Source organism: Strongylocentrotus purpuratus, unplaced genomic scaffold (genome assembly GCF_000002235.5).
Source record: "Strongylocentrotus purpuratus isolate Spur 01 unplaced genomic scaffold, Spur_5.0 spur5_scaffold_4, whole genome shotgun sequence".
Taxonomy (NCBI): Eukaryota; Metazoa; Echinodermata; class Echinoidea; order Camarodonta; family Strongylocentrotidae; genus Strongylocentrotus; species Strongylocentrotus purpuratus.
Window position 1 is genome coordinate 10194804 of NW_022145610.1, and position 14986 is coordinate 10209789.

A 14986-nucleotide genomic window follows, 5' to 3' on the forward strand; every position below is an offset into this window, starting at 1 on the left:
ACAAAGTGGGACCTCTTCATGTTTTGAAGATCTGTGGATATTCGGGGTCATTTGGGACAAACATGTATGCTAACCATGCACTGGTCTATTCTCATTCACGAAGTATACATTTTATTATTTTTTAATAAAAGAATTCATGATCTGAAATTTGATGATGCCTGGAAGGCTGGAACTAACCTTAAAAGCCTCCTCAAAGTACTGGTTCTCCTCCAGGAACATGCCATAGTTGATGATGATCTGGGGCGTGGCAATACGGAGATCAATGACACGATCGTACACTGCCTTGGTACTCTGTATCATAAACAATAATGATAATAATAGTACCGGTATGTTACGTTTATATAGCGCATTGCATGATACATTTCCCTACGCTTTACATTAAGCTAATTTAGATCTCTGTACGGGCAACAAAGTCTTGCCAATAATTATTAATTTAGGAGTTTCGTATCGGCAATTAAATCTCAAAAACAAAAAGAATTCACATGTAATAAATTGCACAAAAATAATGTTTAAACGGAGCGAGAAATGCTAAACGGTTTCAAAGGATGCGGTCGTTTAACCGTCGATTAAATGTTTTGACTTGGGCTTAATTAAGCATTAACAAAATATTTGTATACATACAGAAAAATACTTGACATCAATTAACAATGGTTTAACAATGTGAAATTCTGATTTTGTGACATGGAAGGTATCAAATTGGCAATGCAAATTAACATGAGAACTTCTCAAGTTACGATCTGATTCGCTTACAACATTGGTAACGCACAAATCATGGATGTGATTACACACACCCCTGGTACTCTGTATCATAAACAATAGTTTTACAAGGTTATGAAGGCAAAATATTGTCATCATCGTCAAAGGTGTTATAAAATGGTAAAAGCATGTTTTTTCACCTTGAAAGTTCCAAAGCTCTCCTCTAGATCAGCATACATAGACCAGAGCTTCAGGTTCTTATAAAGTCTGTTCTGGACAGGTTCACTCTAATAAGAAACAGACAGAAAAAAAAGAAAATTAATAATACAAATTGGAAAAAAATGATCTGATCGATTCCTTAATTCTCCAAACTACATTATTACAATTATATTACAGTTACATTTTAAGTGAATGTAAATCGTCATACAGCAATGAATAAGCTCTATACACCATTCCAGACAATCAAGTGTTGAAAGATTTTTAAAAGCCTGTCTTATGTCTTTTTTTTCATGAAAAAACGGTTGGGTAAATTTGAAAAATGGTTGTGAGAATTTACAATTAGAGGGAGTTGCACAGTGACGCCTTCAAAGAAAACCAGGATTTTTTGCATGTTAGAGGGGTAGTACAGTAAAAGGAATATTATAAGTAACATTTCATACCAACATTATGCAATTTTTTCATCAACTTTCAACAATGTTACAGAGTCACTTTTAATTTCATGATCGTGATCCACAAGAAACTGGGCATACCTTGTCATGGTACGCAGCCTTCCTGCCGGGTGCCGCCGTCGCCCTACGCATCAGCTTCAGTGCAGCATCATAGTTCCTGTGCAGCAAAGGTCAAGAGAAGGACATTATACAGTTAGGTCATATATCTTTAATAATCATCTCATTATCAAATAAATCATTTATATATATACATGTATGTTTGCAACAAACAAAAAATAAAAAAAGGATGACGGCAATGGAGAACTTTAATTTAAGCTACAAAATAAGCAATTATTCTCTCATTTCCTTTTGCATTATATATATATAAAATATATAACAAAATGAGACGATTGCTTAAATCAAAGCAAACATGGGTGCTATCATTACTTTATGAAAACATACTGTTCACATAAAAGTGAGAATAAGAAAGTCTTAATTAAGGACTATGATTATTATATATCCTTAAATCTTACCTTTTAAAATATCCATAAAACTTGTGTTCTAACACATTCATTGTTGTCTTACAGAACCAAAAATAGGAGGAGCTGAAATTTTAGATTTATACTTTTTCCTGTGGTCCTGTATATATCATACACAAGGTCAATATGAAGAGCGATGCATATGAACGTGAGATAAAGCTTGCATTCACTTACTCGTGTCTTATCTCCATCTCTGCCCATTCACACCAGACTCCGGCCAGTTCATCTACTTTCATGTACTCAACCTTGGTTCCTTTCTCAAATATCACCCTAGCCTGTATAGAGGACACAAATTAATTTAATACCATTAAAAAATAAAGCTTTCATGTCCATTCACACCAAACAATGTCTATTCACACCAAACTCCGGTCAGTTCATCTACATTCATAGATTCGATGTTGGTTCTTTTCTCAAATATCACCCTAGCCTGTATAGAGATCACAAATGAATACGATGCCAAAAATGAGAGCTATTTTTTGTCCATTCACATCAGATAAAGTCTATTCACACCAGACTCTACCCAGTACATCTTCTTTCATGTACTAAACCTTGGTTTCTTTCTCAAATATCACCCTAGCCTGTATAGAGGACACAAATAAATAAAATGCCATTAGAAATAGAGCTATTTTGTCCATTCACACCAGATAAAGTCTATTCACACCAGACTCCAGTCAATTCATCTATGTACTCATAGATTCAACCTTGGTTCTTTTCTTAATGATAAACCTCGCCTGTATAGAGGATAAAATAGATATAAATGATTAAGAAGATGCTTTTTCTGGACATTCACACCAGACCTCGTCTATTCAGACACCACATTAATTCATTCACACCAGACCCTCTGTGGTCTGTTCATCTACTTTTATGTATTCAACCTTGGTCCCCTTCTCAAAGATAACCTTAGCCTGCAAGCATTCATAGCAGAGTTATTTCTGGTCATCTAAACTGCACTCTGTCCATTCATACCACGCCTTGTCTTTTCACACCACATGACCCTGGCCATTCAAATCACAACATTTCATTCACACTACACCCTGTTCAGTCACACCGCACGTAGCACATCATGTCCATTCACACCACATGACCATGTCCATTTAAATCACAGCTATTTCATTCACACTGCATCCAGTCCAGTCACACCACACTCTGTCCAGTCACACCACACCAACATGTACCACATCATATCCATTCACACCACATCCAGCCCAGTCATACTACACCCTGTTCATTCACACCACACTTTAAAAGCACACCATGTTCATTCACATCACATTCAGCCATTCACACTACATCAAACACACAACAGGTACATGAGCAGATAGAGCAAAAGTCACTGGAAAATTTGAGTCTGTTTATGTTACAATAAGAGCCATTTAATCAGAAATGGTCATTCAAGACTCTATATTGGCAACACAGACTGAAAGTTATCATCACTATTTCCATGTATAAATTGGCAATTTGTTGTTGTTGTTTTTTGTAATTTTCATTCACACCATTCATCTGAATGATATATATTTTTTTAATAACGAAATAGTAGGAACTACAAATAATTGATGCCAATTTGATTTGGAAAAGCTGATTCATTAGGCCTGATTGATTAGACCTTTAGAAAACTGCACTACTGCGGGTTAACAGTCCAGTCACAATTGTTTAGAAATCCCCCCTCCCCCCAAAAAAGGTTTTCCTTTATTAGGCCATTGAAAAAAATATACATGTTTAGCGTCCCCTTCCTTTTTGGGGGCCGCCTCCTATTTTTGAAAAAAAAATTAAATACTTTTTTTAAAGAAAAAAACATGAAAAACACTGCTAAAATGGATCTATTTCTGATTTTAAAATCAGGGAAAATGTACCGAGCGGCCATTTTGAAGAAAAAAAAGGCCTCCTCCTTCCTATTTTTCGAAAAAGCAGGACGCTAAACATGTTTTTTTTTATTTGGCCTTACATACACATCAGACAGCTGTGTGAGCTAGCTGATTTGACATTTTGATATTCCTATCACACACTTTTCTGATGTACTACTCCACACAAATTAATGAAAAATTCTTGTTCTTCATTTTTGTCCACATTTTAATTAACCTTTTTTTTTTATCATTCTTGTTTTATGAAGCTTATACAGAGAGCCGGTTAAATATACATCTTAATAAGTATGTCCTTGTGCCATCTAGTGCTACATTAAATCTTCGATTACCCTGTATATTTCAACGACAAAAGTTCTAAATTATTCACACCGTGACTAGTTTTGCATTTCATAAAGCAGCATTTCTTTTTCTTTCATTTATTTTTGTATTTTCCTGAATACCGGTAATAACTCTCATGTTTTTTATATATATATATATATATATATATATATATATATATATGTTATTACAATAAATTAATACCAAATAAATTATTAACTTTCAATTTCTGTGTATGTTTATATGGGGAGGGGGAGGGGTTGGGTACTAGAATCTAAAGATTGCCCATCTGTCTTTATGTATACATGTACAAGATATCTCCCCCCCCCCCTCTCTACAGGCACAACATGATTGCCCTAGCCCTATGTATAAAAATTAATGGCAAGCAACATGCAATTAATATCTACATTCGGAATATGAAATCTAACAAAAATCCATGGCAAATGACAACCCCAGTTTTAAAATCAATAATCGAGAGCTCATATCGATTACATCCCAGTAATGAACTTCATGACTCGCTAACTAGTTCGCTTTTCAAAAGCGCATGCAATGTTTGCCGACAGGTTTCCAATATGCAAGTTGATTGACAGAGCACCGCACACAATATCATTCAATTATCTGGTAATGCAGAGGCCCCTATTTCAACAACTGGCGACAATTATTTGACCATGAGGTTGCCAAGGTAATAGATATGATACATTATGCTCATAATTAGAAAAGTGACACGACCCTGTCTTTCAGGTTTCTAGGTTCTACCAATGACGCTATCATGCATTTTGTTTCTATTCTCTGTTTATTGTTCGAAACTCAGCAAGAGCTATGCTTTGTAGGAGAGAAGAGAGACCTTCATTATCGCTTATGGAAGAATTAGGATACTAGCTGCAAGGTGCAACTCTCAACTCCGGTGAGATATCTACTACCCAGTCAGGAAAGACTTCATTTTCACAGATTTGGAAGCATTTTGATATATCAAGTTCTTCTAAAAAAATCATGCGGTTTTAATTTGTCTTTGACAACTATAAGCCTGAACTTAAAGTGTAGTGCTCTGTGACACAAGGACTTAATCGCCAATCATAGAAAAAGATGAGAGCAGTGCTTTGAAGAAGAAAACGCCTTCGATATCAATCATGAAAGAATTTGGATATGGCAAGGTGTATCTACAGTGTACATGTATTATAATGCCTAGTGCCTAGTCAGGAAAGACTTAATTTTCACAGATTTGGAAGCATTTTGATGTATCAAGTTCTTCTAAAAAATCAAGCAGTTTTCATTTGTCCTCAACATTTATGAGCCTGAACTTAAATAACTGAAGCGCTCTGTGGAATAAGGACTTAATTGTCAATTTTAGAAAAATTGAGATACAACATGTTCCATAAATGCATGAAACTAACTTTTTATTTCTATCATGTATCCATCACATGTGCAAAATGTTAAGGTAATTGTGCAAGACTGGCTTTGCTGTCATGCATAACAAAATATGTATCTACTGATGAGTCTACAACAGTTTCAACTTTAACTGCCTTTTTCATGAAGAGAGTTTCAAACTAAAATGCTTTGTGGAGGGCAGGCCAGGAAATTTGGAAAGGATTTTGCTCTGGAAGTTCTAACAATGAGTTATTTATTTTTTTAATCCATACTCCAATGACATAAGTATTTTGCTGAAGAAAGTGTCAGCCACCAAGGAACAACCATGGAAGACACTTCAGCACCTGCGGTCACCATGAACACCACCATACCGCCATGCGACGTGCTGGACTTCGTCGTCTTACATAGGTTTCGCCAATGCATTCTTGCATTCACGCTCGTCCTCAAGATTGCCACTCTCGTCCCTATCATTTGCCATCGGAAACTTCACAGACAACAGTACATCTTTCCCATTAACCTGCTCGCTGCCGATCTGCTGGGAACCCTCACCTACCCTGTGTCGGATATTCTGTATTCAACGACGCTACATAACAAGGTGAATGGAATGCTATTCCTGGGGAGTGTTTCACAAAGACCAAGATCAACTTTAAGTTGGACTTAACTACATGCGGCAGGCCATTCTTGCCACTGGTTGCTCTCACCATTGGTCTCTCAATTATGATCTTTAGATGATATTTTTTTCCTTCAATAATGAACTATCAAAAAATGTAAATTCTGTAGATTTGTGACCACGATTTGTACGTCCCTTGAGAGACAAATGCCAGTAAATGGTGAGAGTAAACAGTGGTATGAATGGCCTGCAATAGTTCAGTCCAACTTAAAGTTGATCTTAGTCTTTGTGAAACACTCCCCTGGTATGGTGATATGGTATGCAATAGTCAGTCATGTGTATGGCAAAGGTCGCGAAATAAATTCTGATTAAAAGATAAACTTGAGTTCTGAAAAATAAATTCTCACAGAATCCAACAAAACTGACACTGAATGTTCAAGATTAAAAATAAATGACATGTGCCAACCAATTTTGGTATTAAATGTATAGTGGGGGAGTAATGAGCATAGAAAGATAGGGAAATCTGGGTAATAGGCCCGACACCATGTGCTTAACACAGGTCACTACATGTATGTGTAAATGGGAGTTGTGGTTTTTATCAAAGATGATGCCCAGTTGTGCGTTTGTTTTTATTTCACTGGGTAAAACAACCAATCTACTGCAGGATAAACAATCCAGGATAAATCATAGCAACTTTCTCTAAAAATATGATTCCCATACCAGATCTCAAGATTAGCTTTAAGTTTACATTTCCTCGGCTTTGATTGAAATGTGATGAAATAAGACAGAAGCAAAGCTATTATTTTGTCAACGTGCAGACTGAATTGTGAGTATAGAAATTGATGAAGTCAATTAAAGATAACATATCTAAACTAAAGACTTCTAGAAATATATCCGTGAGTCACGTATCCATTTTCACTCTTCTGCCTGGCATAAGATCAGTTGTACAGTACCTCTAATGTAACTCCAGTTTAAAAATTACAATGACTTTTCAAAACAATCACTTAAATACATCTCAAACAAAATGTTTTATATGACTTTAAGTTCGAGCTTTCCAAAATACAGAATTGGATACTGTCATTTTGTAATGTGTGTGTGTCCTGACTAGTGAATTTTTTTGATTCTTTTTTTGTCTAATCTGTTCCACACTGTAGGTGCCTAATTCAGCCCAAGAATCTTAACTGTGTGTCCAACATTTCAATTTCTAAATTGGTATGTCTGTGAAGCTTGTTGTTCCAACGGCAGATATGTACATGTATGTAGCTTAAAGGCGCAATGTTAAATCTGAGAAGCATGGCACTACATGTTAGCAGTGTCTGTGATATGCTGTAATATTGATTTGAAGCCCTAAAAAAAATTGTGCTTCAAAATGATCAGGAAGTGCCTCAAAAAGTAAAAATCTTTGAGTGACCCGTTTTACAATACTTGTTTTACAATACTCGTTTTCCCCAATAGACTGTAGTGTTATGAAAACCATTTGGCAAACGCAAAATTTTGTTTCGATTGATAATCAGACAGGCGATCAGCTTGTAAAAGTCATGGGGTTCCTGACTGACCTAAAGGTTTATAATTATCATTGCAGCATGATCTAAATCCAGGATTTTTTTTCAGAATCTGAGATAAAGTTACCTAATCCCTTTAAGTGAAATATTAAACAATAATGAAATTTAATTTTTTTTTACTTTGATCATGTCAATATTGTACACTTTAGTGGCAGAGGAGAGTTCATGCCTAATTTTAAAATTCTTTACCTCTTTCATCCACATTGTCTTCCAGCTCGAAATTGAATCTTGCTTCTACAACTGGAATATATGCATCTCCAGCTCTATGTCCAACATTAGCATCCTCTTGGTAGCTGCTTACCAGCTCATCACCATCTCTATAGACCCGTTTGGCGTCAATGGCATCATCACCACGCCCCGTTGCCTAGCAACCAGCCTCATCCTGTGGATCCTTGGAGTTGGACTAGGCACCAGCTTTGTTACTCTCAAGGATGAACATCCTGGGATGTTCATCCTCGTGGTAGCCATCAACTTCCTGGTCACCTTGGCAACCGGGATATGTTACGTCGTCATCTTCAACGCCATCACTAAGAAATCCGCTGCCCTCATGAGAGCGCGTCGGGACGAGAATCGTCAGATCCTGCGCACGCTGGGGTTGATTTACGGCACGAATCTCTTAGCTTTTGCGCTCATCGCCATCCTCCAAATGTACATTGAATTTTCTTACTTGGATGACCTGACCTCCTGCCATCGACTGCCGGTGGTGTATTCCATGGAGATTGTATACCTTGTAGATTGGTTCGGGAATACGTTGGTATACTGGTGGAGATTGAAGGACTTTAGATCCTTTTTCAGAAAGTGCGGGCTCAATCAGAATTCTGTGGAACCATTTCAAACCAACTTTGAGTTCAGTTCCATGGCCAATAATCAGTCTGTAGCTCGTATTTTATACAAACAAACAAAATGATCAATACATGTAACTTCAGGAGCATAGAGCGGTTTTGACAGGCTTTTAGATATATGCACCAGTATCTCTCTTTGTATTGGTGGTATGCAATCACCTATTAATATAGGGATTGAATGATGCATTCTATCGGCCCCAGAAAGCCAGAAAGTGTTGTTAACACAGGTACATGTTAACATGGACGCCAACACTATGTCAATCTCGGGAAAGTTGTACATATATTTTGACAGCCCTACTGGTAGTGGATTGACATAACAGAGAATATTAGTGCCAACAATAGCCCTACATTTGTAGATATTACAGAGATCTTACTAAAGTTACTTGATGCATTAAATTCTTTGACAGCTTTCAATCACACATTAATTAAGGGATTGAATGGTGCATTCTATCGGCCCCAGACAGACAGAAAGTATTGTTGACACAGGTACATGTACGCCAACACTATGTCAATCTCGCGAAAGTTGTTCATACATTATGACATCCCTAGATACATGTACATGTCAACAATAAAAATCAGTGCCAACGATAGCCCTAGATATTATAGAGATCTTACTAAAGTTACATGATGCATTAAATCCTTTGAGGGCTGGAAGTGGTTTTAATAAACCATCTAATATTTAAATTGCTTGTTTTTTGTACTTTTTCTAAAAGGACAACAAACAGTATGCCTTTCCTCATACATTTCTAAATGATTTAATAAACTACGAAGCTTGTTACATATACCATGAAAAATTGTTTTCATTAATTGAACCAAAATCATTTTTTAAAGGTACATGTAAAGATCAATTTTGGAAACGCCCCCCTCTCAAAATATGAAATGGAAGCTCTTATTATCAATCATGTGAAAGAATATGTTTTGACTACCATAATATGTGATGATACAAATTTTGCCGAGAAACAGAGTACTAATTGATATATTTGGTAAATTATTTTATCTATTTGGACCTGATAGATATATGTACAGTAATTGTAACTTCACCAAGACTGGGCCAAATTTCCTATCATTTTGATGATTCCAGAACATTGCAGTACACACCAATACTTATATGCTAGATGATCAACCTTTTCTGATCGATTCCACAACGTTTCTTTCACAATGCAAACGCATGACCATAACAGGTCTTTATCTTTAAATACTAAAGTTTATAAAATGAGTCCAACTCTTTGGCTCCCAGAGGTTATGGTTTTACACATGTTTGAAATAAAAAAGAGTATGTTAAGTAATTGATTAGATAGGTGCACATTCAAAACCGATCTCAGTTTCGTATCTAATTCGGTATCTTTGTTAAAGGGATCGTTTAACAATGTTAAATCTGAGATACACGGCCCTACGTGTTATAAGTGTCTGTGATATGGTGTAATATTGAATCCCTAAAAAAATTGCGCTTCAAAATGATCAAGAAGTGCCTCAAAAAAGTAAAATTCTTTGAGTGACCGGTTTTACCATACTCGTTTTCCCCAATAGACTGTAGTGTTATGAAAACCGTCAGGCGAACGGTTTTCAAAATTTGTAATTCCAATCATAAATATCTTGATAATCAGACGGGCGATCGGCTTGTAAAAGTCATGGGGTTCCTGACTGACCTAAAAGGTTTATAATTATCATTGCATCATGAGCTAAATCCAGAATTTTGTTTCAGAATCTGAGACAAAGTTACCGGATCCCTTTAATGAACGTTATAGACAGGGTTGTGGCCAGTATTAGGATCATCTTGTGAAACCTGCTCCACAACCAGTCATGCAATTAAAACCTTGCCCAACACGCACTGTTTGCATCGGTAGATCAGATAACCTATTCATGTCCATATTCAGATTGAATATCATAGAAAGAACCTATATTATCTTTTTTTGCATCTTGTCTGCCTAGTGTCAAAAGTAATTTCATCCATGTGTCACGTCATATTAAGTAAATGATTTCTTTGACCCAGATTTCAACCCCAGCTTATAATGAAAGGTCATAAAGAATACTTCCTTTACTAAAATTTCAATTTCAAATATCCAAAGATGTAATAATATTGATCTTTACATTGCCCCGTCTGAATTTTGTTAAATTCACACCAGCTTTTAGAAATATATATCAAAAGAGCGTATTTTTCTTGATTACAGTATCAAATATTAAAAGGCATATATTGAAACCGTGCCTTACAAATGTACTGTATGTATAAATGAAGCATTTAAAATGATCAATATTTGAGGGCATTTCTTAATTTTCATATCATTTTATTTCCATGACAGTTTTTGTGAACTTACTTTTCACCTTTGCATTATCAAATATCAGAAGGTGGTAATGAATTCAAACATTCATGTGCCGAACATTTTTAACTAGAAGCAAAATTCAAAGAAATTTAACTCCAATAATGAAAAGGGTTCTTTCTTTCCTCCATTGCAGTTTCAAATATCAGATGGTGTATTCAAATCATGCAATAATGTACATTGCATTATTGACTATTGAAAGCAAAGTTCTAATAACTTCGTCTTAATTTTAAATGAAGACCTTTACTTCCCTCTATTCCAGTATCAAATATCAAATATATATATTTGGATTGGATTATGAATCATTTATCACTGTGCATCATACTGTTAATTATTCTAAAGCAAATCTATTAATTTTTACCAAAATTTTAAAGAAAATTGGTTGAAACTAATAGTGCTATTTCACTCCCATGCGAAATAAAATGTAATGAAATAATGCATGACTGTTTAATATTTATATAATATTGGATAGCCTTGCGTGTGATACAAGAATATTGTATATTGGTCGAGCTACATTGTGTTACAATATCGGACAAGTCAAAGACGAGTCTAATATTGTCTCTCAGTGAGAGCAATATATTCTTGAATCACAGGTAAACAAAGCCATGCAATATGATTATTATTACATGTATCTATATTAGTCTGACCAGTGTAATTAAAAAAAAATTGACCTCAATAAATATGGCTTTGTTTTCGTGTGACATCGATATCAATAGTTGAAGTCCCCCAGATGACTGAGCAATACGAGAACAATATTAGTCAGTCATCCGGGTACTGCGCTAAAGATATTGAATACACTGATTTATTGAACCACTTGGAAGCCTTACATAGATAATAATGATTAGTATTTGGGGAAATTTATTGACTTCACCTCATTTTCCTTCTTTTCATTCCAAAAGAGCTTTTAAAATCCTTAACTCTCTACATTACAGTATCCAATATCAAAATGCATTAAAGCAATTAAGAGAAAATCCTTTTGTATCATATTGCTACTTTGTGTAAATGTTTGTGTAAATCTTTGAGTATAAATCAGAGCTACCAAACTCCAGAACAGAAAATCAGTAATCACAAGGCTCAAAATCAGTAATTTTCTACACTGTATGCAGCGCTAGGAATCTAAAAAAACGGCAAGCCAGCATGGGCGTATGATTATCTGAAATTTTCCTCACACAAAGTTGTTAAATATTGATTTTCAGGTCATCACAACACAGTTTTCCATGAAAAATGGCTCCTATTAAGAGAATACTTGATCCTTTTCCGTCTTTTTCGGTGTGTGTTGGTTGGCCGCCATACTTCACAGCACTCGCTACGATATTTAAAATTAAATATAAATATATATATATATATATATATATATATATATATATCCTTTTTACTTTTTATTTTTTTAAATCCGTAATTTGAGACAACATTCCATACTGATCGTTAATTTCCATACCAATTACGTAAAATCCGTACTAGTTGGCAGCTCTGATAAATGCATGTCTTTATTTACTTCTGAACTTTACTACCAGAGACACTGGGTCATGACATTAAAATATTTTTCTTTTCCGCATCCTCCTAGTACCAAAATAATTACAAACTGGATGATGATTTAATGAAATGGAATTTTTAAAATGTATTTTTAGGTCAAGCTCATTATTCTATTACATAAATTGTGCAACAACCAGTCAATAGCATTCACTGTCTTTTAATTGATTTGTACTTCTACAATAAAATGTATAGTGTGTGGTAAAATGGTAAATGACTGAGTAAAAAGATTTGATCACCTTGTAATGTACTGATATGCAAGTTTCTACAACTCTTCTGAATTGAAGAAAGTTGTGAAATGTTTATAATTATAAGTTATAACCGTAATGAGTGCTACTCCAGGATGTACAGATTTGACAGTTTTTGTGTTCCTACTTAAGAAAAAAAAAAGAGGAAAATTTGCCTCTGTTCTTAAACCATTTTATCATTCAGAGTTTAATACAATTTTCTTTTCACATATTGAGGGAAGTGGTAAAGGATCAAATTCATGCATGATTGCACATACACTTTGGTTTTTTCTTCAATTTTTGTACAAAACTTACAGTCACACTACCGGTAAGTTCTTTATCACAAGATGTACATGAACTGTAGGTGTAAAATGTACATTGGTGCAACTTTGGTTCATGTATTTAGCAAAGTTTTGCAGGTAAGTCTGTCTACCTGCCCAGCCACCTATCCCAGGAAGATGAAGACACATACACTGGTATTTTGTCCCATGGATATATTAGTCTGACTGCATCATTTAGAGTACATCTACACCAGTCTTTGATTCTTAACAAATATCAAGAAACACTAATCTTCAATATGAATTATGCTAATTACTACAGGATTTGTATCAAGAAATGAGATAACCAGATGATGACCAAGTTGATGTGAATTTTTGTTTAAACAGTAGAGGATTAACTGGCCATGCAGAGGTATTTTGGCTCAGTCAGTAGAGCGTCTGCCTCACAACCGGGAGGTCATGGGTTCAAACCCCAGCCGCGTCATACCAAAAGAGGTTAAAAGACGGGAGTTGCTGCTACCTTGTTTGGCGTTCATCAATATTAGGGATAGAGCAACGACGATCTGGCGCTGCTCAGTGGCTGCCGGGCTCACGATCAATTGGGCAAAAAGAATTTCCATTTTTTTGGTTTAATAAAATTTGGAGTGGACTTTAAAAGATTATTATTATTATTATTTCCAATAACAACACCTTTCTCTTCGTGTTGGGCCACATGTGACACCCACACACACAAACACATATCACACCAACGCCCACATCCACGCATCACACCCACATAAAACATCGTTTATCACACACGCACAAATTACAAACACACGCACACACATCACCCTCAACGCACACCCACATATAACACCTACACACACGCACACACACACAATCATACACTTTACACAACACAACACCTGCAAAGTACACCCACAAAGCAGCCCATATGCTCACAAAAGCATAAATAATTTCTCCAAATACACCACCTCAAAACATTTTGATTTTCAGTCCACTTAATATACATGCAAGTATGACCAGTATTTGGAAAATATTTTGCCTGAATATTAATGTCCCCAGTTTACTACCCGTATTTGTATGAGTGTTCTGAAATTTGATCAGGAATATGTAACATTTTCTAACAAGTTTTCAAAAATTGTTAACTAAAGCTATTTTCACAAAAAAGAATCTTCCATAAAGTGCAAAAATATCAGTGTGTCGTAATTCATATATTTTGCAGAATTGATTTTGCGCAAACCGGGACAACTTGAAAATTCATTTACATTAAAGGATCTGGTTTTACAGTAATCCATTTGTAATTTTCTCCCAATCATCCATTCACAGACTGGTCATAAGAAAGGCATATAGTGTTTGAATCCATCTCACCTCCATGATCTGGCTATGCTTCTCGTAAAACTTGGCAAACTCCACCCACAGCGTGTGAAGCTTCCCTGTCGCTAGCTGAGGGGTCACCGTCTGAACAGCCTCTGTGTAGGTGTTAATGACCTGGTGCACAAGAGAGGACAAAGACATGCATGTAAATGTACATGTAGATGATGAAATGAAGAAAAAAATGTGAGGCACTGTCTGAACACCCTCCCTGAAAGTGTTCATTACCTAACAGAAGCTCCAGCGACAATTAGTCTAGGTCTAAAACTAATCAAATTTGTATCTTTGACAGAGAGTTGAACCCTATATCTACATGTTACTCTATAACTCAATTGCAACCCAAGTCCAAGTGACCTCTCTCTTTCTTTCTTTCTTTCTTTCTCTCTCTCTCTTTCCCTCCCCCTCTCTCTTTCTCCTTCTCTCTCTCTCTCTCTCTCTCTCTCTAGTAGTAGTACCGTAAATCTCTGTGTATAAGACACACTTTTTTCCCCGCCGAAATTTTTTTTGAAAGACAGGGGTGCATCTTATACACAGGTATAATTTTTTAATATTTTTTTTAAATTTTTTTTTTTTTAAGTGTCGATTTATGCCTCTCCGCCTGCACTGTGCCTCGCAATGTCTCCCAGATCAGTCATACAAGTGTGTTGACTCACAACTCTGAAACTAGAACAACACTACCTGTATGGCCAGATTTCTGTTTGGACTTAGAGGAAAATTTGTCTGTCATCTTTAGTTTTAAAACAACATTTTTATTATTATATGTGACAAGTTCACAAGCACAAATCTGCGCCTTCAACTGCACCTCGCAGTAAAATAAAGGTCCC

The 14986-nt window shown here is 35.6% G+C and overlaps 1 protein-coding gene across 2 annotated transcripts in view; it reads right to left on the reverse strand.

Annotated features, from left to right (window-relative positions):
- LOC755644 (pre-mRNA-splicing factor SYF1) overlaps positions 1-14986 on the reverse strand; it is a 41435-nt gene that overhangs the window by 10127 nt on the left and 16322 nt on the right. For both annotated transcript variants that reach the window (XM_030997091.1, XM_030997092.1), the window contains 5 exons: positions 14160-14279; positions 2057-2157; positions 1446-1521; positions 897-983; positions 178-291 (listed from right to left, as the gene is read on the reverse strand). In XM_030997091.1, the coding sequence (XP_030852951.1) occupies positions 178-291; positions 897-983; positions 1446-1521; positions 2057-2157; positions 14160-14279 (498 nt within the window). The remainder of the gene's footprint in view (positions 1-177; positions 292-896; positions 984-1445; positions 1522-2056; positions 2158-14159; positions 14280-14986) is intronic.